Consider the following 23,368-nt stretch of genomic DNA (forward strand, 5'->3'; position numbering starts at 1 on the left):
AAAGCAAATGTAGCATTAAATAATCTGATGCTTTTAAAATTATGCTGCTTACCTGAGTGAAATTGGACAATGTCTTTCCCTGCTAAACTCTCCTTTTTACCGTGCTGAAGGGCAAGGGACTTGGAGTTCATAGTCCTAACACACACAGAAACTTTTCTCACCACTCCAGGAGAATCAAGGTCTTCTATCTTGAGCTTGGATTTGTCCTTCCCTGCGTTTGTATTCCGTTGCCTGAGGCTGATGCTCATGGCCTCATCATCGAGTCCTTCAGCTAAATCAACAGGAGGCTGTAGGAGTTTACTCACACTATCCGTCTCTGTTGTGTTTTTGCTTTTGAGAAATCCTGTCTGCGCCTTCTTTAGCCTTTGAAAAATCTTGAACTGAGCTGCTTGTTTAATAAACTTGGGGGAACTTTTCTTTTTCGGGGCATCCAGGGGGTCAGTAGATAGTTCTGTGGGCTTATCAACTGGTATAGGTAAAAACAAATCCTCACATTTGTCCTCTGAAGTTTTGTCCAGTGTATACACTTCATCGCTCGACTCTTCTAGCTCATCCCACTTGAAAGTAGAGTTCTTTAGAAGAGACTTCTTCTTTTCAGTTTTGCCACCTTTTCTCTCAGAAAACAGGCTGTCAGCTATATCAATGTCGTCATCTAGTTCCTGAGAAAACAGATCGACATCCAGTTGAGCTTCGTTCAATATGTCCTCCTCATCAATCGGTAGGATGGGGGATATTGCTCTGCCCATCCCATCATCTCGCCTCTTTCCCGGGCGCATTTGCAAGCCCAGTTGTAAACCCTTCTTTGGTGAGTTTCTTCGAGGCAATATCGACATTCCAGCGTCATCCATAAACCTTTGCGGGGTCTTGATCACCCGTGAGGATCTGGCACTTACAACGGGCATAATGAAGTGCTTGATATTTTTCACAAACTTTGATTTACCAGGCTGGGCATCTAGAACATCTGCTTGTCCCCCATCGACTAATGTGTCCATTTCTTCCTGCTTCAAACTATCATTGTCAAGCCTGATTTCCATCAGCTTAGAAATTATTTTAGACTGTGGTTTTGGCCTTTTAGATCCAATAAAATGAAGGCCTGTAGGTCTTTTTTTGTGCTTTTTATGTACACCAATAAGTTTGGGTCTTGGGGCTGGTGTGATAGCTGCCACAGGGGTGGAAATGTCAATATCCTCCTCAACAATTTTCTGTCTTTCAGATAATTTAAGTGGAGCAAACTTCCCATCTCTGCTCCTGTGCCTGTGTTTCTGGCGCTGCCCAATCAAACTTTTACGCCTCTTTTTTCCTTTTTTGAGAGATTTCTTTCGTAGGCACGGTGTTTGTGGATCACTTGCTTGACTTTCTGCCACAAAAGATGGTTGACTATCTATCATCTGAATGTCGGTTTCCTCTTTTATCGGTGCCAGTATCTGCTCTTCTTCCACTGGCACGGTGTCCTGTTTTGCCTCAGGCTGGGTGCAATCTTTTGTTTCTGACTGACTTGCTTCTGTTACTGAAGGCTGAATATCTTCCTTTAGCACAGACTCTGTGATAGTAGCTTCAACTGTAGCCAACTCTGTGCTGACAGCAGTTTCAGGAGAGACAACAGCCTTCTTCCTTTGAACAGACTTCTTTTTCCATGCTTTATTATTTCTACATCTTCTAGGTTTGGAAGGCACAGGCAATGGTTTGGCCTCTTTGATCTGTGGTTCTACCTCATTCTCCACCTTCTGTGGAGAAACTTCAACTGGCACCTGTGAGGGATCGTCAGCGATCTTTAAGGAATCCTTATCAGGAGTTTCAGTGTTTACACTGGTCACCTGTGAGGGGTCCTCAGCCAAATCCTGAAAGGCATTTTTAGGAAGACCATGTGAGCTTGAATCTTCAGTTGAAGCCTGAACAGAATCTTCGACGTGCACCTGCGGCGTATCTACCTCCTGTGGACCTGTTCTAAGCCTCCGTTTCTGCGTGACCACCGGCTTATGACTGATAGACTTTGTTTGTGGTGAATCAAAGCTTGGTGTCCTTCTCCTTAGTCTCCTAGTTGGTGTGACTTCAGTATCCAGACATGATGATTTGTCCTCATTAACTTCACTTGGTTCTTTCAGAACATCCTCTTTATTTTCAGGGCTAACTTGCTGAATTAAAAAGGATGGCTTTGAGCTTTTATGCTTCCCAGGAGAGGAGACCTTTTTGATCTGAAGAGGTGGAACTTTCCCGCAATCTGTTTTAGTAATTTCTTGTGGAGGCGTTTCATTTACGTGTTCCACTTCAACTTCCACCTGTAAAGTGGACTTTTCCTCAATTGACACGTCCGCCTCGTTTTGGGAACCCTTCTCATTATTGTCCAAGCTTTTACTCTCTTGCGAGGTTGAGTTATCCGGTTTTGATATTTTATCCATCGCCTTCAGACTCTTGTTGACATTATTGTCCAAGCTTTTACTCTCTTGCGGGGTTGAGTTATCCAGTTTTGATTTTTTATCCATCGCCTTCAGACTCTTGTTGACATTATTGTCCAAGCTTTTACTCTCTTGCGGGGTTGAGTTATCAGCTTTTGATTTCTTATCCATCGCCTTCAGACTCTTGTTGACATTATTGTCCAAGCTTTTACTCTCTTGCGGGGTTGAGTTATCAGCTTTTGATTTTTTATCCATCGCCTTCAGACTCTTGTTGACATTATTGTCCAAGCTTTTACTCTCTTGCGGGGTTGAGTTATCCACTTTTGATTTCTTATCCATCGCCTTCAGACTCTTGTTGACATTATTGTCCAAGCTTTTACTCTCTTGCGGGGTTGAGTTATCCAGTTTTGATTTTTTATCCATCACCTTCAGACTCTTGTTGACATTATTGTCCAAGCTTTTACTCTCTTGCGGGGTTGAGTTATCCAGTTTTGATTTTTTATCCAACACCTTCCGACTCTTGTTGACACTGGTGTCACAAAACGTGGACTGGTCCACTTCACTCACAGTCTTCTCTGTTACTTTGACAGTGTTTTCAGCACCCTGTGTCCGACTTTCTCCCTTCACTAATGTTAAAGTCCAAACAAATTTTTTTCTCAGTTTTTTCTTTCGAGTTGAATTTTTCCCACTGGCCTGAGCGTCAAATTTTGGGTTTCTGATCTTCAGCAACTTTAAACTCGGGACCCGCATTTCCTCGTTTTTCAAAGGCAAACTGTCACTGGATTGTACAGCTAAATGATCAGTCTCTGTGGATGATGGACCAGTGTTTTCTGGCACCGCAGCATCCTTATTCAGCCTCTTGCTTTGCCTTCGTCTGTCACTTCTTGCTGATGGTTCGGTCTCCCTTGCTTGAGAAACTTCTGGCTTTGACTCCACCAGAATGGGATCACTTTTACTGAGACTTTCTTGTTCAGCTGCACTGCCTGAGACTGTTTTAGTGAGTGGGTTAGTGACTCTAATGCTCCTACGAATTACTTTTTGATTAACTTCAGAACCTTGCTCGGTCACAATTTCCTTATGCTTTAATTTCTTTGCATTCGTTTTTGGCTCCACAGTCCCGCTCTCCTTTACAGTGTCAAATCGATCAGCTGATTTTCTCTCTTTCGATTTTTGGTCATCAACCACAGCTTTGGCGCTAGTCTGGCAGACAGTCTCTGTTGTCTTTGAAGCAGATCTCCCACGCCTTCTTGCAGGTACAGTCCCTCCTCCCTTATCTTCTGTGCCATGTTTATCCTCATGTGGTTCAGTTTTTAATTTGACATGAGCACTTGAAATCTGGTCGCCCTGAATGTCCTTGGCTTTAGGCTGATCCTGGATTCCTTTTATCTTCAACTTCTTCGCAGATTTTTTATGAGACTCCTTTACGGTTTTCATTTTCTTTTTGGCCACCAACTTTATAGTAATCCTTGGTGCTGCTGATGAGGCTCCGCTTTTAGCGTACTGTCGATCCACAATGAGTTTTCCTTTCAAACCTTTCCTGCAATCTTTTGCAGGCTCTGCTTCATGAGATACGCTGTGTTTTTCCTCCAAAGAATTTACATCTTTTACGGGATCAGGTGGGGTAATATCTGCCTCCACAGCTGGCATTTTCAGCAGTAGCTTCTCACTTTGTCGTTTAGATTTTGTGTTGACACCATCACCTAAAAAACAAAAAAGATTTTAAATATTACAAAATCCATGGCTCCTCCAGTGAATGCAGAACTGGGAATAGAAAAGAACCCTCTTTTATTTTGTGTTGCATGCTTAATCCAAACTTCTGTGGTGTTAATAAATTGCAACAAATGTGAAATTTGGGACAGTACGATATTTTTCTTTACCTTTGGAAGGGTTCTGTCGTGACCATGCAGGTCCTTTGGAGCCTTTTCTCTCAGCTTCAAATCCTCTGAAGTTGTCTCCCTTGAAAAGTAAAAACAGATAATTAACACTTGAAGCAAAGTAACACCACTCTGCTGGAGGCTGCCAAACCATCAGCAAAAACAATGACTAAAATGTTTAGTTAAGAGCATTCATTTTGAATTCCAGAGCATGGCATTATTTGTATCCAGTGCACTGTAGACTGAACACTGAAAATGTCTTTTAAAGTTCATTATGAAGAATGGATTCATGTCCAACATAATAATGATTTTATCAATACACCTTACATAACAATATATGTTTATCTTAGCATATTGGATCAAAGGCTATGCCAAATAATAAAAAAAAAAGTTATTTGGTTAAGACGTTACAGCAATAATATCACACAATGGACAACTGTTTTCATTTTTCCACATTCAAACCAAATATTCTCAATCATCTCATCTTGTTGTAATATATTAAACATGAATGGGGCATTTGTAACAACCTAAAATGTGTTTAAATGTTTGGGGGGAACTCTTCCTAAACATTTTCATGATGCAGTTAAGAGAAAACCTACACTACCTACAAAAAAACTGCAGAGAAAGGTAGGTCTGTATTTACGATTCCCTCCAAGTACTGTAACCATACATCCCCCTCATGCTTGCAGCTGTAACCTGAAAGCGAAACAGCTCCACTCTTATGAATCATGATTATACATTAACGTTTACATGTCATCAATAATATTGGAGCTTTCGGGTTCTAACAAGGGTTGCAACTGGCTTTGGCACACTTCTTTCTGCACCACCATTTAAACCTGCCATGTAACATTAGCTAGCAGTTAGCCAGCCAGCCATCCCCTCCTTTCTAAAAAGCATTTAAACTCACTTTTCTTTCTGCATATAAAGCTAGCCAAAATGAAAACGTATTCATCTGAGTGTTTATGTCACAGTTACCATAGGTAGAGAAATATGGTGCTAGAAGATTTGTGTGTATGTAAACTATTCACTCCTTCATGCTTGCAGCTGTAACCTGAAAGCCAAACAGCTCCACTCTTATGAATCATGATTATGCATTAATGTTTACATGTTCAATAATAGGGGAGCTTCCTGCACCACCAGTTAAACCTGTCATGTTTGGTAACATTAGATAGCAAGTTAGCCCTCCTCTCCTCTCTAAAAAGCATTTAAACTCACTTTTCTGTCTGCATGAAAAGCTAGCCTAAATGAAAACTTATTTTTCTGAGTATATATATTATTAAACATGAATGGGGCCTGCATTTGTAACAACCTAAAAGTGTGTTTGGGGGGAACTCTTCCTAAACTTTTTCATGATGCAGTCAAGAGAAAACCTACACTACCTACAAACAAAACTGCAGAGAAAGGTAGGTCTGTAATTCCCTCCAAGTACTGTAACGTTACATCTCCCTCATGTTTTGCAGCTGTAACCTGAAAGCCAAACAAGCTCTCTTATGAATCATGATTATACATTAATGTTCAATAATAGGGAGCTTTCAGTTCTAACAAGGGTTGCAACTGGCTTTGCAACCATTCAAACCTGTCGTGTTTGGTAACATTAGCTAGCAGTTAGCCATCCCCATCCTCTCTAAAAAGCATTTAAACTCACTTGTGTCTGCAGAAAAGTTAGCCTCATTCATCTGAGTGTTTATGTCACAGTTGCCATAGGTAGAGAAGTATAATGCTAGAAGGTTTGTGTGTATTTAAACTACTTACTCCCTCATGCTTGCAGCTGTAACCTGAAAGCCAAACAGCTCTCTTATGAATCATGATTATACATTAATGTTTACATGTTCAATAATAGGGGAGCTTTCTGCACCACCAGTTAAACCTGTCATGTTTGGTAACATTAGCTAGCAAGTTAGCCCTCCTCTCCTCTCTAAAAAGCATTTAAACTCACTTTTCTGTCTGCATAAAAAGCTAGCCTAAATGAAAACTTATTCATCTGAGTGTTTATGTCACAGTTACCACAGCTAGAGAAGTATAATGCTAGAAGATTTGTGTGTATTTAAACTACTTACTCCCCTCATGCAAGTTAGCCAGCCAGCCAGCCCACTCCTCTCCTCTCTAAAAAAGCATTTAAACTCACTTTTCTGTCTGCATAAAAAGCTAGCCTAAATGAAAACGTATTCATCTGAGTGTTTATGTCACAGTTGCCATATGTAGATAAGTATAATGCTAGAAGATGTGTGTGTATTTAAACTACTTACTCCCTCATGCTTGCAGCTGTAACCTAAAAGCCAAACAGCTCTCTTATGAATCATGATTATACATGAATGTTCAATAATAGGGAGCTTTAACAAGGGCACAACTGGCTTTGGCACACTTCTTCCTGCACCACAATTTAAACCTGTCGTGTTTGGTAACATTACCTAGCAACTTAGCCCTCCTCTCCTCTCTAAAAAGCATTTAAACTCACGTTTCTGTCTGCAGAAAAAAAGCTAGTCAAAATGAAAACTTATTCATCTGAGTGTTCATGTCACAGTTACCACAGCTAGTATAATGCTAGAAGATTAGTGTGTATTTAAACTACTTAAAGCAAGACAACTACTGCATGCATCTGCACAGACAGCGTATGATAAACAGAGCAGCTACCATTAGCCTGCTGTGTGCAGCATACAGAGGCGCTAGCTGACTAGCCCTCCCTGTTCTTTGTGTTGGCTACTAGTAGCTCTAGCTGCTACCTCTGCTCTGGCCTGATAACGAGCTGGGCCATAAAGATGAAATAATTGCGACCCTCCTGTTTACAAATAGCCGTAGTAACTCACTGGCTTTTAAAAAATATATTTTCCACACTCTAATATGTTAACACACATGAGATCAAATTGAGGGAAGTAATGTAACTTCTCTACTGCTTTTTACTTGAAGTAGTATTTAGTGTTGTTGCATTAGATGTCATGGAGTACAGTGGTTAGCTTAGCTTGAAGCTAAAGGGATGTTGACATTTCTCCACTACTATAACCAGTTGCTATGGACAGCACTCACACTTTCACATTCACACACACAATATGAGAAAGATGAAAATAAAGATACTAACTCCTGGTTCGGTTTGGGACCTCACCTCTTCACTCCCACTAGAGCTGTATCCAGCCTGGTCGAGGGTCTGGTGGCTCGCCTCTATGCCGAGCAGGCGCAAGTGAGACTGGTCTTCGTTTAACGAGAGCACCAGGCTCGCGGGCCTTGGCCCTCCGTTAGTCACATCATCACACTCCGAGGAGCCAGATCGACCCAGTTGCCATCGTTTCTCGGAGCGCAAACGACTGCGTGACGACCAAGGCCGACCGGGGAAACGACCTCTGGCCGTGGCGGTTCCACCTTGGCCTCCTACGGCAGCCGCGGTTGCTGATCCGCATCCCGCTGCCGCCATCATTGCTTCAACAACAACACACACACACACACACACACATTCACAGCGACGGGGCTAGCAGTGTTCGAGCAGAGAGAGAGAGAGAGACAAGAGGGAAGGCGCCAGATGGGAGGGGGGAGCCGCAATGCAGCATGGGAAAGTGAGTTTTTTTGGGTGACGCTCCTCCGATATGGGGATGGGAGAGGAGGTCGACCTCTGGTGGTGGTTGTATGTGACATACATGGTGAACTATCCATTCAGAAATGTATACATATTACATCTCAGACTATGACACTTTGCTAGATAAGATAAGATGAACCTTTATTAATCCAGAAAATTCAGGTGTCAAAGCAGCAACATCAGCAAACAGAGTGAAACACAGGAGAGGTAAAGGTATACAAAAATTATAAAAACAATAATAGAGATATAAAAGATACAGAGTGAATGGGTGTACATAGTGTATACAGTTTGTCAATAAATAAATGTAGTATGTACAATAAATAAATGTAGTATGTACAATAAATAAATGTAGTATGTTCAATAAATAAATGTAGTATGTTCAATAAATAAATGTAGTATGTACAATAAATAAATGTAGTATGTTCAATAAATAAATGTAGTATGTACAATAAATAAATGTAGTATGTTCAATAAATAAATGTAGTATGTTCAATAAATAAATGTAGTATGTTCAATAAATAAATGTAGTATGTACAATAAATAAATGTAGTATGTTCAATAAATACATGTAGTATGTTCAATAAATAAATGTAGTATGTACAATAAATAAATGTAGTATGTTCAATAAATAAATGTAGTATGTACAATAAATAAATGTAGTATGTTCAATAAATAAATGTAGTATGTACAATAAATAAATGTAGTATGTACAATAAATAAATGTAGTATGTACAATAAATAAATGTAATATGTGCATATGTGCAGTCTATAAAGTGGTATATAGGATGTATAGTGTAAAGTGCACCAGTGGTTAGAGTCCAAGATGGTTGCAGATAGTGCATGTTTACAGTTCTTAAAGTTGTCCTAGTTCTCATATGGGGGTCAGCCTTGGTTGTGGAGCCTGATGGCTATGAAGGACTGACCCAGGCGCTTTGTGTTGTGCCGAGGGGGGATGAGTCTGTGGCTGAAGGTGCTCCTCATCTTGACTAGCTCATTATGGAGGGGTGGGAAAGGTTCTCCAGGATAGCGTCCAGCTTCCTCCTCATCCTCCTCCTCTGCCACCACCTCCAGATCGTCCAGTTCAGATCCAACCACAGAGCTAGCCTTCCTAACCAGCCTGTTCAGTTTTTAGATAGATATGAGTCCAACTTTATGCATCTGTATTGTCACCAGAAGAAGCTGACGATGAAAAATAAAATTGCAGCTATTGACTATATTTGAAATCCACATTCTTCAAACCTGTACATTTGTCTTTAAAGGTCCCATATCATGCTCATTTTCAGGTTCATACTTGTATTTTGTGTTTCTACTAGAACATGTTTACATGCTTTAATGTTAAAAAAAAACTTTATTTTCCTCATACTGTCAGCCTGAATATGCCTGTATTTACCCTCTGTCTGAAACGCTCCGTTTTAGCGCATTTTGACGGAATTGCAACAGAATTACGTTGCTAGGCAACAGCTTGGGTCCATATGTACTTCCTGTCAGCTGATGACATTCACATACACTGCAACCAGGAATAAACTGGGACACATTTAAAGTGTTTACGTTTAAAACTGTGTCAAGGGTCTAAATATTGTATATTCGTGACATCACAAATGGGCAGAAATCCTAACGGCTTGCTTCAAACGCACAATTTCTGAATACGGGCTTTGAGTATTTCTCCGTATATTTAGCGCTTCGATACTTTCACAGTATTTATAAAGCATTTAAACCTGCTTTATAATATAAAAAACATGAAAATCGTACTTTTTACAATATGGGACCTTTAAAGAGAAAAAAAAAGTCCTCCTGACCTAAGCTAGCCCATTGCATTTGGTAAGTCACTCCTCAAATTGAGTAATAAAATATGTATTCAATATGAACTCTTTATTGTGAGTGTGGTCAGCAGGGAATGAAATTAGCACCTGCCAGCTGCCAAATACAGGGAAAATGTTGGCTGTGGCAGGTAAAAAAGTCAGCCCACCTGCCACCATAGCAGATAGATTTTCCTAGATTTCCAGCTTGTTTCAAATAAATTTCTGAATACGGGCTGTGTGTATTTCCCTGTGGATTGAGTGTTTCGATACTTTCACAGTATTTATATAGCACTTAAGCCTGCTTTATAATTAAAAAAAATGAAAATCTAACTTTTTTTATAATATGGGACCTTTAAACCCTTTATAAAAGCATATGAAGTCATTGTGACGCATGGCCACACACTCCCTTACAGTAGGGAGCGCTGTGCTGTGCAGGTTAGCGGCTGCTTGCCTTTAAAACACACAAAGGAGAAAGACGAAGAAGAAGAAGAATGCGATTCAGAAGAAGAAGAAGCGGAAGTGTTTTTTCTATTTAGTTAATTTGCGACGATTCTCTGACTCTTTGTCGCCTTTACTGATTACCAGGTAAACTGTCGCATCAATGTTCAGTATTCATGTAAATATTACAGAAGGACTTCTCCCAGCAGAAGAGTGTTCGTTACTGTCCGTCTGTTTGTTTGTAGCAGTCTGGACAACCTAATGCTACATTGCTAAGCTAACGAGATGCTAATGGTAGCCTGAGGTGAATCTCGAGTCAGCTGACAATAAAACAACTGGGCCTGCCTTATTGCTTGGATTTTATAACATTTTCTTAACATTACTTTGCTTTTAGTCATGTTCAGGCTAGTAGATAGACGACCATGTCTTAAACGGAGACATAACCAACATCACCTTTGTCACAGAAGTTGTATTTCTTTGTGTTGTTGTTGTTGTTGTTGTTGTTGTACCTGCACTGTAACTTGTTTTTCTGTCTGATAACAGGGTCCAACCCACATCACATCTACAATGAACCTGGAACGAATGCCCAATGAGGAGAAACTTGGCCTATGCCGAAAATATTATTTAGGTGAGAGTACTTAAAGTACTTAATTTAAAAAAATCTTTTATTTGTATTATTATTATCTTCTTTTTTTTGTATATGTAAATATTGTATGTGTTTTATTATTTCATGTGTCTAGTGTGTTTTCTAATTTTGGTGTCATTACTGCCTTAAGTCTTATCACATTTAATGTTATATTTGTTACTTCCTTTATTGTCGGGGGTGGGAGGGAAAAATTGATGAAAATTAGAAGAGTACTTATTTGTTCTGTAATTTATATGCCTTGCAATGTTCTTCCAATTTAAAAAAACAAAATAAAAAAAGAGTACTTAAAGTGAACCATGTACTCAGGGTCTGAAATTCACCTTTTTCCTGAACATTTCTACCCGCCACTCATGTTTTTTGTCTGCCACTTCTGAAATCTAGGTTTTAAAATTGTAAACCATGAGTCAGTGGCACCAGAATGTAGAATTATGGAATATATAATGTAACCTTAATACATGATTATATTTGGTAACACTTCATTTTACAGGTCTGCAAATTTCATGATAATTAGGTGATAATTAGCAAGAAACCTATTTGAAATTTCTTTGGAATTACTGCCAAATTACCCCCAATATTTACCTCAAAATGTATCGAAAATTACATTATTATAAACATGATTTAATAATTATATACTAAAATAGTATATAATCATTAAAATAGGGCCCTTAGGCGCTGCTCTTCATCAGAGGTAGAAAACTAATAGAAGACACTTCTGATCAGACACAAATCTCACCATTATGTGACTTATTGTCTACACAAATGTAACCTGGTAGCTAATGTCATGATTCAGGGAGTTTTTTAAAGAAATTTCAAAGAAGTTATTTGTTAATTATTATCTATTTACCAGCAGACATGGAAATAAAGCATATCAATTCACTTTGTATTCTTTTCTTGGAAATGTATTAAATATATTACCAGCTATTGAGAAACAGCAGAATATAATTATTAAATAATGTTTATAATAAAGTAATTTTCAATACATTTATAGGTAAATATTTGGGTAATTTGGCAGTAATCCAAAGAAATTTCAAAATTACTTGCTAATTATCACCTAATTACCATGAAATTTGTGGACCTGTAAAAGGAAGTGTTACCCTATATTTAATTTAGGCTTTAGAATTGCTCTTTAAAAATAATATTTCTTAATGTAAGGAAAACCTGTCTGCCATGGTAATTTTCACCTGCCACAGCCAACATTTACCCTGTATTTGGCAGGTGGCAGATGCTAATTTCATTCCCTGCATGTACTGATATAACATCTTTATATTGTATCTCACCTCCTCCCCTTTGGTTTGCAAATTCTGTTTGCAAATAGTATTAACACCTGCCTCCATAAGTTATATATGTATATACAAATGATGTGATGTAGTCCCATATAGGTGAGAAGGAGGATAGGATACCAGGATAGTTCCAGTGACTAGGAAACTTTTTATAAAGTAAAGCATGAGCAATATTATCCTTTATGATGTTTTTCCCATCTTTTTTTTTTTCAGGTGGCTTTGCATTTCTGCCATTCCTGTGGCTGGTGAATGTTGTTTGGTTTTTTAAGGAGGCCTTTGTAAAGCCAAATTACACTGAACAGCTCCAGATCAAAACATGTAAGTGTCAGAACTGCTACTTTAATACCAGAGTTTTTACATAGTTTCCCTCAGTAGTTATATTGTGGATTCAACCCTTATTCATTTAATTATTACATTTTCAATCTAATCAAGACCTCCAGTAAACTGCGCAAATGTTCTGAACATTCTGTTCACACACAAATAACAGAATATGTGGGCATTATTGTTCTATCATGGTCAAACTACTGGGATGAAGTTAGGATATCTTTTCAATTCCTTTAAATCCTAGAGGAGATATGATGACTTCTCTAGGCAAAGAGAGCTCATGAAATGCTTCCTAAGCAGGGCTTGACAATGATTACATTTATATGAATATTATGCTTTTTATATAAAACTTGTATTTATAGAATTTTTGTATCTATGTACATGAGATCAAAATACACAAGAACATAGGTTTTGTTTTAGGAAAACACTAAAACATTTGACTCAGTATGTGATTTTTGAATGCTTTAGTGTATGTTGTTGACATATTGGTACAATTCAAATTCTGGGAGAATTTATCACAATATTAATTGGATCCATCGTTATGGCTAAACCTATAAAGTAGGATACAATATGCACCACACATTTCAGGCTAGTTGACATTAACAGACATTTACTCTTGAGCTTTGTTTGAATGAACAATTAATATAGTGAATGTTTTGTGATCAGCATTTTATGCTTGAAAAACAAAAATATTTCCCGAGCCACTACCACACTTTAGATTTAGAACACATATTGTACTTTATAAAACACTGTCAAACAATAGAGTTTGAGGTTTTAAAGAAAGTTTCAGGCAAAGCAAGAGCATATGATATAACAGTGTTTCCATTGTTTTAATGCAGAGCAATTGTCCCTTGTGTGTTTTTCATCTAGACGTAAAGCGGTCAGCACTGGGGTTGCTGTTATGGGTTACAGTACTCACCACATGGATCACCATTTTCCAGCACTTCAGAGCACAGTGGGGGGAGGTGGGAGATTACCTCTCCTTCACAATTCCACTGGGAATTCCTTGAAACATTTTTCTATGTCAGGTCTTTTTAAAAAAAAATAACTAATGATCCACTAAATGGACCAAAGAATTTTCCTTCTTTAATGACAGTGAAAGATTCTGCTGATTTGTCTGGTCTCTGGAGATAAATTCAATGGCTGAGTCACGTTAACAGAGTAATTCCTTATGTCTTCAATGTGTTTTGTGCTTGCCAAGGCCTTTGAGGAAATCCTTTTTTAGAGTAGGCTTATTAATCTTGTATAGCAGACGATGTTAACTGACATGACAGTATCTAACAGTATATCTAATGATGAAGCTGGGTGTGTTTTCAGGCTTGTTCACGACTTTGAACAATTGATTCAACAAACTTTTTTCTTGAGTTGCGGAATTTAATGTTTGTGATCGTGCACCCCAAACAATTTTTACTTGTGTATGAATGACGAATAAAAAAAAAAAAAAATAATGCCTCCAAGTTGCAATGTTTTTCCTCCATGTACTGTATTTCCCATGGCAAGTCAGAATCTCATTCTCCCATTGGAATATCATTATCATAAATCATCTTGTTAGGTGACTCATCGATGAGCTATTTTCCCCATACATATATATATATATATACTCCTAATGTTTTGCATTGTTACAGAGGCTCCTAAAGTCTGGACAATCACTGGCGCCTGTTGTGAAACCCAATAACTTAATCCTTCCAAATGTCGCCACTTCCCTATCCTATATGAGTCATAACATAATCAGTGCCATTTTTAGTCACTCCACTCCAGTCAAAGCTTCAGTGACAGGTTCTACATTACTAACAGAGAGAACATGTGCCCACCTTATAAACTGGTGTGACTTCTCTATAGCGTGTCAAGAACAAGTCAGAAGTATCAGCACGTACAGTATTTTTATGGTGCAGGGAGTCCCTCAATAAAACTGATTTACGGGGAGTAAACTAGAGTCCTTTTAAGGACATTGTACATTGTTTCCAAGTGCGTTTTATGTGTGTGTACTGACTGAGTGAAGAGATGGGAAGTATCAAAGTACATTTACTCAAGTACTTTAAGTACAATTTTGAGGTGCTTCCAATTCATGTTACTTTATAGTTCACTACATTTCAGAGGTAACATTTGTACTTTTTACTTAACTGCATTTATTTGACAGCTAGTTACTTTATTGATGAAGATTTAGTTTATTTACAAATCATTAAACCAGCCTATAAAACTTGATGTTGATTAAACTAACCAACAAAATGTAAAGTGGTACAATATAGCTCCACTTGGGCAAACTACTGCATTAAAGTACTACTCATGTAATAAGAATATAGGCCTACAATCATACAATAATAAACACTCACGGGACCAAATTGTCCGCATTATGAGTACTTTTTCTTTTGCTACAGATACATTTAGCTGATAAAGCTTCTTAATTATTGAATGCAGGACTTTTACTTGTAATGGAGTATTTTTAAAATGAGATATTGCTCTACTTAAGGTAAATGATCTGATAGTTGTTGCCCAACTGTGAGAGTGAGTGATGTGGGGGAAAAGCACACGTGCTCTGGCATGTGTTAAGGACGTCCCTGCTGTCACTGTCTGTCTGGTATCAGCTCACGAGGGTCAACAACATCTCTTTTGAACTTATTTTTGGATACCTCTTCCTTGACAACAGACCTTAAGCATATATTTCGTAACAGGTCTTATAAGAAAACGTCAACAGTCTGTTTGTATCGGTGCCATCAGGACTAAACTGTGTAGGCTTGGTAATGACTAATAAACACTTTAATTGCCAATAAGCTGGCAACAGCTGTGTCATTCCCAAAACAATACACTCTTATCCTATATAGCCCTGACAGACCACCCAAGGTTATGCATCCAGAACATGACAGAGGCAAGGTGCCCCACTGTGAATTCCCAGCTCATTATGCAAGTCCACTATAAAACACTCACAATGACAGTCAGTCACGTCAAGCACCCAGAGGACGACGAGCTTGGAGTCAGACAGACGGGCTCACCAGCTCATCATCTGTACTCACAGTACCTCATTTAGGACTCGAGAACACAAGCAGTTCAACAGGGGCTGTCCTTTCGCACACTAATTTGGTCAGGGAATTTAAGAAGAGGTAAGCTGTGGCCAGTGTTGTGTGCCTTGTAGTCTTACAAGCTGTAGACTCAACTGCTGTTAAGTCAACTCTCCTTTTTAAAAACACATTTTTTTCCCTACTAACTAGAAATGGACTTCATCCTGCCACCCACTCTGCCAGCTGGTGGTATCCCATGGGAGAAGGTTTTACCACCTCTTATCCCTCGGCTGAATGCGACTTACGGACAATGTAACTGGTCCCCGAAATTACTGATTCCGGAGGCTGATAGTACTAGCTCTGCAGAGGTAAGTCATTTTAAATTTACTAAAGCTAAGTGTTGCAAAAATGAAAAAAAAAAAAAAATTGATTGCATTAATTTGTGCTGAATAGAACTGCATGAAAACACAAAACATTTAGTGATACAACTAATATTTTTTACCATAGATCAATAGGACATTCTCCTATTTTTTTAAATTGAAAATATATAGGCAATATTTTGACAAAAATATTGACTCAAGGTCCACCTAGCAGCTTTTTCCAGAGCTTTCAAATTAATCTCACAGTCGTCAACGGATAAAAACCCAGAGATGCTGATGAAGTTGAAAGCCCCCCAAAAAAGATAGTTAGAAGAACATTTTTGTTAAACCACTGTTTCCAAGGTCAAGATTGAACTTTCACACTCAAATATAGTTAAAGATATCTATGAAGTTCATGGTGGTAAATAGGACTGTGCTGGCTATTTGCTGTGCCTAGAGCAATTTTATTTCCATATAATAAAACACAGTATTTTCACTCATGTTTGGTAGGTGACCTGTGACGACAGCGGTTTTACAGTTCAAGTGGATGTAAAGCACTTCAACCCAGAGGACCTAATGGTCAAAGTGATAGGAGAATTTGTGGAAGTTCAAGGAAAGCATGAAGAAAAGAAGGTTGGTATTCTGCGAGGAACATTGCTGTATTTCGTTGGGGGGTTATTTACAATAGTTATGATCATCTAAACTTGTATTTACTGTTTTGTTAGAAGGATGGTGCAGGGGTTACGACGCGGCAGTTTAACCGCCGCTACCGAATCCCGAAGGGAGTGGACACCATGGCTTTGGTGTCAGCGGTCTCTCCAGATGGCATCCTTATCATATCTGCTCCCATCCTGCAAACCGAGGACTCCAGAACCCTAATCTAGTCACATTAATGCCAAACACTCTGCCATCTTCACTAAGTGTGAAAACAAGTGCAACAGAAGCCTTTAAGAACACACAGGCACATACAGAAATAACTTTCAGGCACCTTCAGTCACTGCGACACTCAGCACGTGCCAAAACACCCATTTGTTCTGTTCCTGGCACTGTTTTAATATTCCCTGCTCTGAGGTTTGTATATACTGCTCTGCTATAGCTCATCAATCTTACATGATGTTTCAAGAAACCAGTCTTTGTAAATAGTCTGCGTTCGAAAGTTCGAACTGCTGTTTTGTTTTGTGTGTGCAACTTTTGTAAAATGCACTGTATTTTAATTGTGATTAATGAAGCACGCACACATATCTGCAAACTCTTTAATGTGGAAATATTTCTTCAAAAATGAAAAAATAAACTTTATTTCTGTATAAAATTTTAAAAAACGACTACGTCCAGTGCCTCTTGTCAATGTTCAAGTAACTTGAAGCTCCTCCAGGAATCCTCCATTCAACACAGAGTCCACTTCACTAAAAGGAAAAATACAAAAAAAAAAAATTATTTTCATAGGATTTTAAAATTAACAGCATAATTTTACATAAATGATGACAAACAATTTGGCAATTTAATTCATAGTTATTATTTTACCTGATCTGCTCCTTTACCCATTTTCTCTGCTTGCGAAGGACTTGTAATAAAGGGTCATCTTCAAACTCTTTTTCATCCGAATCTGAAAAAGGAAAAAAACAGTACTGTTGAAGTGGGTTGATAATGGAATATGATCAGCATGGACATTTAGAGGACCAATACCATAAGTTATTGTTTTATCATTTAAACCGCTCAAAGGCAGTATGAAGTTATGACTACAGCGAAAGTCAACATGGATCACAAAAGTTACAGCATGCTCATAAAAGGAGAGAAAGTTCTAGGGGGTTTTGACCTAAAAGTTTGTGGCATGTTGGGAACGGAAACTATTCATAGGTCAGAACATATTCTCCACAATTAACTGCAGGGTAAAGGTTGGTGCTCTTTGTTGCCACAAGCTCACCTTCAGCTTCCTGCAGCAGCTGTGAAATGACCTCCATAGAGTTCTGTGCATTGCATGGAAGAACTGATGACTGTGAAGGTGCAGAGGCGGTGCAAGGAGGAAAAAATGATGAAACAGGGCTCCTTTGTGCGGAAGATGAATCCACTGTGGGGAACAACACCTCTGAAACTACCTGTCAAGGCCCAAATGAGAACACCCTACTGGTTAATGCAGCTTTTAATTACCATCATAACACTGTACATTACCAAATGATGATGTATGACATCTAAACAATACAATGTGTGCAGAGTGATGGCAGCACCACCGATCAAGATCTGTGGTACATAGAGTATATTTAAAGAATTGTTTCATTCTAACATGGTTAGATATGAACACCTGTGTATCTTAAAGGTACGGTGTGTACGATTTGGCGAGTGGTTTGGTTGCATATTGCAACCAACTGAGTACCCCGCCGCTCACTCCCCCCTTTCCAAGACTGTGGTAACATGAGCCTCTGAGTGCGAAACCTTGGTAACGCCATTTACCTCGCTCAGAGGCCATTGTCTTACCATAATAAGACAACTTTAGGAGCAACGGAAGTCAGACGGCTGCTGGCGGTACCACAGTTTTGCATTCTGCAGCTCACGTTACCGCAGTTTCACCAGCGTGTCAGAAAATTATGGTGGCCTTCAGGTAACGTAAAAACCCAAAAGGCCCTCTAGAGCTAGTGTTTGGTTTGTCCGTTCCAGGCTACTGTAAAAACATGGCGGAGCAACATGGCGGACTCCGTGAAAAGGATCCACTCCTTATGTAAATATTTAAGGGCTCATTCTAAGCTAACGAAAATACAACGATTCTTAGTTTCAGGTGATTATACTGATGAAAACAGTTATGATTGTTCTACTCCTTTTCTGCTAATAGAACCCCCGAAATGTTACACACTGTTCCCTTAAATGATTCAATAGGACAATGTCTCATAAAGAGTCCATCTCCTGAAGACAACTATTCAAGTATGGGTTTCTTGGGTTTGATAATCACCTTGTGTAATATAAAATGTAAGATTTATAAATCCTCACAAACTACTGTGTTTTGAGCAGCAACACACGAACATCTTTTAGTTCATCACATATACAGCTGGCAAGCTATGAAGTTATTACGACGGCAGGAAAAACATTAAGACTAAATATGCAGACAGCCTCCGTGGCTTCATAAGGCGCTTGTATTAATCAAACTACATAGAGAGCATTAAAGAAAATAACTTGAGAACCTTTCCTAAAGCCCTGTGGATTGGAGAAGGGCATGGTGCATGATCGTCAGGACAGCTCTCACTGGAAAACCCCTGGCTTCCCTCCTGTTGCTGCTGCTCTGCCCACGGCATGACCTTTTTGGGAACTCTTTGATGTGAAGAACTCCTGTTTGGAGGACCAGGGCCATCAGCATGTTCCCTATCCACTATATATCTGCAAAAACAAATGTATATTAAGCATTCAGAATTGATTTCTTTACCCTGTGTGCATGTTTCAATACTACCTTGTTGATTTCTTCTGCTTTCTGAAGGACTCCGCTGCTTTATTTTCAATCTTCTCTGACTCTCGTGTCTGGGTTTTCTCTTTCTTGTTCTTCTCATATCTTTTGTGGTGAATAACTCTTTCCATAGCTCCAGATGAAGCAGGTGGTGGGGCTGGAATATGCTCACGAATATGTTCATCAGTGAAGGTGTTCATTGAGTTTCCAGGGACTTGGGTCTTTCTACACACAACTTTGGTGTGAGACTCATCTATACTTTCTGAAATGTGTTGTTGCTCGCGAGCACGAGATGACCGGATTGGACAGGGCAAGACATCACAGAGTAAATGCATGTGGGCAGGAACATGGGCAACAGTCTGGGGTTGAGAGACTGAAGAGCCAGAGACAACAAAGGCAGGGAAGGGAGGTGGATCTGAAGCTGGGAGACATGATCTGTGGGCTTCTTTAGTTGGTGGCTGGGGTGCAGGGATGTGCGAATTAGTTGAGAATTCAGGAGGTTGAGTACTCTGGTGTTCCTATAGATAATGCAAGAAGGAGGAAAATAAAATGATTCTGTAAATCTGGAACAAATATTAAACAAAAAACTTATGGAGTAAATATCATACACTATGACTCCTACCTTGTAAGCCTGGCCACTGACTGAGGGATGGTTTAAACTGGGCATCTGCCAGCTAAATGTGGGACCATGAAGACTGGAGGGTTGCAGGGATTGGGGCCACTCCCTGGCCTGCTCAATCTTTCTCCTCAAACGCCACTGGAACAAGATGTCATCTTCCCGGCGTGTGGAGGGAACCAGAGGAGGAATGACAGAGGGTTTTTGGGAGGACACAGCTTGAACCGAGTCTGTAAATGTTAAGAAACACATTGCACAATAACACCAACAAAGCTGTGCAGTTTGAAATAGCAAGGCATTGAGCAAGTTTAAATTAGAAGAACAGCAACAAATTTCCATCTCAAAATGTAATATTACTTGACACTCTCGCCTTACTAGTAGATCTTATTAAACTGGGAATCAAAGGTCTTCGCACTGGCTCATCTACGCTGACTGGAGAAGAGAAATCGGAGCACTCCAGGCCCTCTGAACTGACAGGGATAGATCCATCAAGTAGAGTACATTCACTGTTGGAAAGAAAAAAAGTTACTTACAATTACGGGAATTAATAATGTATCATTAATGGTACTCGCCGGTCTTCATACCCTCTCAGCAGAAGTCTGCTGGCCTTTTCTTGAAGGTGTTGTATCTCTGTGTCATCAAATTCACCATGGGAGGTGTCAGACAAAATCTGAGAAACAAAACAGACAGAACACTCAATAAGCCATAATTTTGCTCTGGATATTTCAATATAAAGAATACTCACTATATGGTGAAAATGAATAAAACTAGATGGTTAAATTAGTAGCATTTAGGGCTGAAACTAACATTTATATGCTGATTATTTTCTTGATTAATTGATTAGTTGTTTGGTCTATAAAAAGTCCAAAAATAGTGAAAAAGTCAGTGTTTTCCGAAGCCCAAGATAACGTCCTCAAAATGTCTTGTTTTGTACACAGCTCAAAGAAATTCAGTTTAATGTCATAGAGTAAAAAAAACAGAAAATATTCACATTTTTACTTTTCTTTCTTAAAAAATGACTCAAACCGATTAATCGATTATCTAAATAGTTGGCGATTAATTTAATAGTTGACAACTAATCGATAAATCTTTGCAGCTCTAGTAGCATTTGAGTAAAACAACCAAAATCAGTCACATTATCTGGCCTCATAATTGCTAACACTGTATACAGTGCTGTTCTTTTATAATTTTATGAGGGTGATGCATTTTACATGAGCGGGCTGATCAAGCCATAAATGTATCAAACATGGCTGCATAAACAATGGCTTCACAGGCATTTAGTAAACACTGAGGTTTCCAAATGGACACGTGGTGTGGTCTTGAAATGCAAATATTTATAAGCACACTTAGTTGGTATAAGGTGTGTCTACTGCAGACACTCTGCTTCCTGGGAATTCAGACAAACCTGACATAAACCAGGGCAGGGTGCAGACCCAGTAATCCATCATAACAGCATACGCAAAGAATAAAAAACAAGATTTTTTATTATATGTAGTTGCTGCTGTCTTTATGTCCCTTTACAAGTATGTGTATGTATTCCTTTGACCTTAAATAAAACAAAATAAAAAACCAAACAAAAAAAACCAAACAAGATGGAAGAGTATCTGGTGTTTTTTTTCACATTTAAAAAAAAAAAAATAATATACATTTGTAGGTAAGTTGTTTCCTACAAACAATGCACCTATTATTTCTTTTTAGTAAAGAAAGACAATAACAGGCTAAATTGTGGCTCAATCCCAGTAAACTCACACTAAGGGATCCTCTGCATGGGGACAGGGATCCGTCATGTCGACGCTGTCCAGCTGGATTGAAAATAGCAGGTCCATGGTCATCTTTCAGAGGCTGGAAAACATCTGTTTAGAGGGAGGGATCCCACAGAAAGGTTTTAGCTTTAGGAGCTTGTGACAGTTAATAACCTCTACATACAAAAAAAAAACAATAAGCGAAAATGTACCTTTGTCTGTTGTTTTAGTTGGTGTTGAACTGCGGGGTAAAGATGAGGGTGACATCCACCAAAAAGGCAGCTGCTCCTCTCCAATTGAAGAAGGCACCTGCTGGCGCTCCTCTCGACTCTGCGGTCGACCATGGCGAAAGCGATCTATGTACCTGGGAGAGCAAAGTTCAATGCTGGTTATGAGTCGTGGTTCAAATAGTGATTTAAAAGAACCACTGACCAGTTTCTATATCTTCAAGTCTTCACATCACAGTTACCATGGCAATGTCATGTCCAGTCATTTCTCACATAGTGCAACTTTTCATTTTAAGAAAAAGTTACAGTTCTGTTTAAAAAGATAACTTGGGGCATAGGCACTGCTATGTTTGAGGGTATGGTCTTTGACTCTAAAAACATACTTTGCCAGCAGTGAATCCTGCTCAACTCCTAGCTCGGAGGAAACTGTGGATTTCCCTGCTCTCGCAGACTGTTTGGGTGTCTCCATGTCAGATGAAGAAGATCCACACTCGGTGGAGGGCCAGGACTCTGCAAAAACAGGTTGTCCATCTGTGGCGGCAAAATGTTGGTCACGTTGCTCCGACGGCCGTTGGCTCTCTGGGTGTGTGTGAGTATGTAATCGTGGACTGGATGGCTGGTTTGAACGTACAGGACTCAAAGTCTGCAAAAAAGAACAACAAAGTGATAGACATGTTTGCAATGACTTACAGAAGAAAAATGAGAAGAAAATGCAGTATATATAAACTTTAAAACATACTGTTTTTTTCTTTTTCTTTGACAGGGACTGGTTGCAGGATGGGTGGTAGTAGGACTTCCCCACTTTGGATGCTGGTTTAAAGGGATTCTGCCTTGAGAACACAGGTCCACTGTAAAAAAACAACACTTATGAACAACTGTAAATAGATAAATAAATAGATAGATAGATAGATAGATAGATAGATAGATAGATAGATAGATAGATAGTAACTTTATTGATCCCAAAGGGAAATTCAAGTTTCCAGCATCACAGTTCCATAGTGCAAAACATGTCAGTAAAAAGGCAGTAAAAAAGTTAGTAGTGCAAAGTACAAAAAAATATACCAGACATAAAAATACAAGGAGATGAAGAAAACTGTTAAAACTGAATATAGTGCAGGGTAACAGCTGTGATACAGGACTATTATAAAAGTAAATGTTGTTTAGGGTGCTATAAAAATGTGACATTTAGGTCTTACCTGGATTTCATTACAGCTTTAGAAGGTCAGAGGTTATTCATAATAGCACAGAAGACATGATGAGCTTCAGTGTGGGTCTGATTTATGCCTGGCTCCAACCTTTGACAGTAAATTATAGCTGGACTGACTGGCTGGTTGACTGATGTTACTCAGGTCTCAGTTGACTTGGCATGTCCACAAAACAAAGTTACCATGGAGTCAAACGCCAGTAAGACCCAAATTGTCCATAAAAACAGCACATTTTAGATGCTACAACGGCCATTTCTAACATATATTCTTCCTAAGAGTCTAACATTGTAAGTGAAAACAAAGTTACTATCCTCTTTTTGACAAATAAACAAGATTATCGATGAAACCAGAAGAAAGCGTCTCTCTGTTTATGCCGATCGTTATTCACTACAACACTCTTAGCCAATAGGAATCAAGTATAATATGATTGACATAAAATCTATCCAATCACGTAGGACTTCCTCGCAACACAAGGACCAATCAGGT

General features: G+C 38.9%; 4 protein-coding genes across 9 annotated transcripts in view; 2 read left to right on the forward strand and 2 right to left on the reverse strand.

The window, feature by feature from the left end:
- The window catches only part of kmt2bb (lysine (K)-specific methyltransferase 2Bb), a 30,849-nt gene extending 23,091 nt beyond the window's left edge, over positions 1–7,758 (reverse strand). The window contains exons 1-4 of one of the 3 annotated variants that reach the window (XM_037785723.1): positions 7,341–7,758; positions 4,271–4,349; positions 2,904–4,093; positions 53–2,819 (exon numbers count right to left, since the gene is read on the reverse strand). In XM_037785723.1, coding sequence (XP_037641651.1) covers positions 53–2,819; positions 2,904–4,093; positions 4,271–4,349; positions 7,341–7,673 — 4,369 coding nt within the window. In that variant the 5' untranslated portion in view covers positions 7,674–7,758. Of the gene's footprint in view, positions 1–52; positions 4,094–4,270; positions 4,350–7,340 lie in introns of all 3 variants that reach the window. The other 2 variants (XM_037785722.1, XM_037785721.1) reach the window with 2 other exon arrangements.
- A 2,305-nt stretch (positions 7,759–10,063) lies between these two features.
- On the forward strand, positions 10,064–13,766 carry psenen (presenilin enhancer, gamma-secretase subunit). Its single transcript, XM_037785843.1, has 4 exons — positions 10,064–10,213; positions 10,610–10,694; positions 12,206–12,310; positions 13,187–13,766. The coding sequence occupies exons 2-4, from the start codon at positions 10,634–10,636 to the stop codon at positions 13,324–13,326; spliced, it is 306 nt and encodes a 101-aa protein (XP_037641771.1). The 5' UTR covers positions 10,064–10,213; positions 10,610–10,633; the 3' UTR covers positions 13,327–13,766.
- A 1,481-nt stretch (positions 13,767–15,247) lies between these two features.
- hspb6 (heat shock protein, alpha-crystallin-related, b6) lies at positions 15,248–16,987 on the forward strand. 3 transcript variants are annotated; one of them, XM_037785841.1, is made up of 4 exons: positions 15,248–15,411; positions 15,520–15,677; positions 16,179–16,301; positions 16,397–16,987. In XM_037785841.1, exons 2-4 carry the CDS (start codon positions 15,522–15,524, stop codon positions 16,550–16,552), a joined length of 435 nt encoding a protein of 144 aa, XP_037641769.1. In that variant the 5' UTR covers positions 15,248–15,411; positions 15,520–15,521; the 3' UTR covers positions 16,553–16,987. The 3 variants fall into 3 exon arrangements, with proteins under 3 accessions (XP_037641769.1, XP_037641767.1, XP_037641768.1); XM_037785839.1 differs by having other exon boundaries at positions 15,250–15,411; positions 16,394–16,987; XM_037785840.1 differs by lacking the exon at positions 15,248–15,411 and having other exon boundaries at positions 15,426–15,677; positions 16,394–16,987.
- Positions 16,908–23,294, reverse strand: proser3 (proline and serine rich 3). Of its 2 annotated transcripts, none has more exons than XM_037785759.1 (13): positions 22,874–23,294; positions 22,417–22,507; positions 22,061–22,320; positions 21,663–21,814; positions 21,458–21,561; positions 20,293–20,378; positions 20,084–20,214; positions 19,715–19,938; positions 19,099–19,610; positions 18,836–19,028; positions 17,590–17,761; positions 17,190–17,271; positions 16,908–17,071 (listed from the first exon to the last, which is right to left on the reverse strand). In XM_037785759.1, the coding sequence occupies exons 1-13, from the start codon at positions 22,882–22,884 to the stop codon at positions 17,017–17,019; spliced, it is 2,073 nt and encodes a 690-aa protein (XP_037641687.1). In that variant the 5' UTR covers positions 22,885–23,294; the 3' UTR covers positions 16,908–17,016. The 2 variants fall into 2 exon arrangements, with proteins under 2 accessions (XP_037641687.1, XP_037641686.1); XM_037785758.1 differs by having other exon boundaries at positions 22,417–22,525; positions 22,874–23,293.
- Positions 23,295–23,368: the final 74 nt, after the last annotated feature.

Source organism: Sebastes umbrosus, chromosome 11, assembly GCF_015220745.1.
Source record: "Sebastes umbrosus isolate fSebUmb1 chromosome 11, fSebUmb1.pri, whole genome shotgun sequence".
Classification (NCBI taxonomy): Eukaryota; Metazoa; Chordata; class Actinopteri; order Perciformes; family Sebastidae; genus Sebastes; species Sebastes umbrosus.

Coding starts and splice junctions, on each gene's coding strand:
- psenen (XM_037785843.1), top strand. CDS start 10,634: ATGAACCTGGAACGAATGCCCAATGAGGAGAAACTTGGCCTATGCCGA. Junction 10,695..12,205: donor ATGCCGAAAATATTATTTAG/GTGAGAGTACTT, acceptor TTTTTTTTTCAG/GTGGCTTTGCATTTCTGCCA. Junction 12,311..13,186: donor ACAGCTCCAGATCAAAACAT/GTAAGTGTCAGA, acceptor TTTTTCATCTAG/ACGTAAAGCGGTCAGCACTG.
- hspb6 (XM_037785839.1), top strand. CDS start 15,522: ATGGACTTCATCCTGCCACCCACTCTGCCAGCTGGTGGTATCCCATGG. Junction 15,678..16,178: donor ATAGTACTAGCTCTGCAGAG/GTAAGTCATTTT, acceptor CATGTTTGGTAG/GTGACCTGTGACGACAGCGG. Junction 16,302..16,393: donor GAAAGCATGAAGAAAAGAAG/GTTGGTATTCTG, acceptor CTGTTTTGTTAG/AAGGATGGTGCAGGGGTTAC.
- proser3 (XM_037785758.1), bottom strand. Junction 19,611..19,714: donor TCAGTGGCCAGGCTTACAAG/GTAGGAGTCATA, acceptor CATTATCTATAG/GAACACCAGAGTACTCAACC. Junction 17,272..17,589: donor GCTGCTGCAGGAAGCTGAAG/GTGAGCTTGTGG, acceptor TTCCTTTTTCAG/ATTCGGATGAAAAAGAGTTT.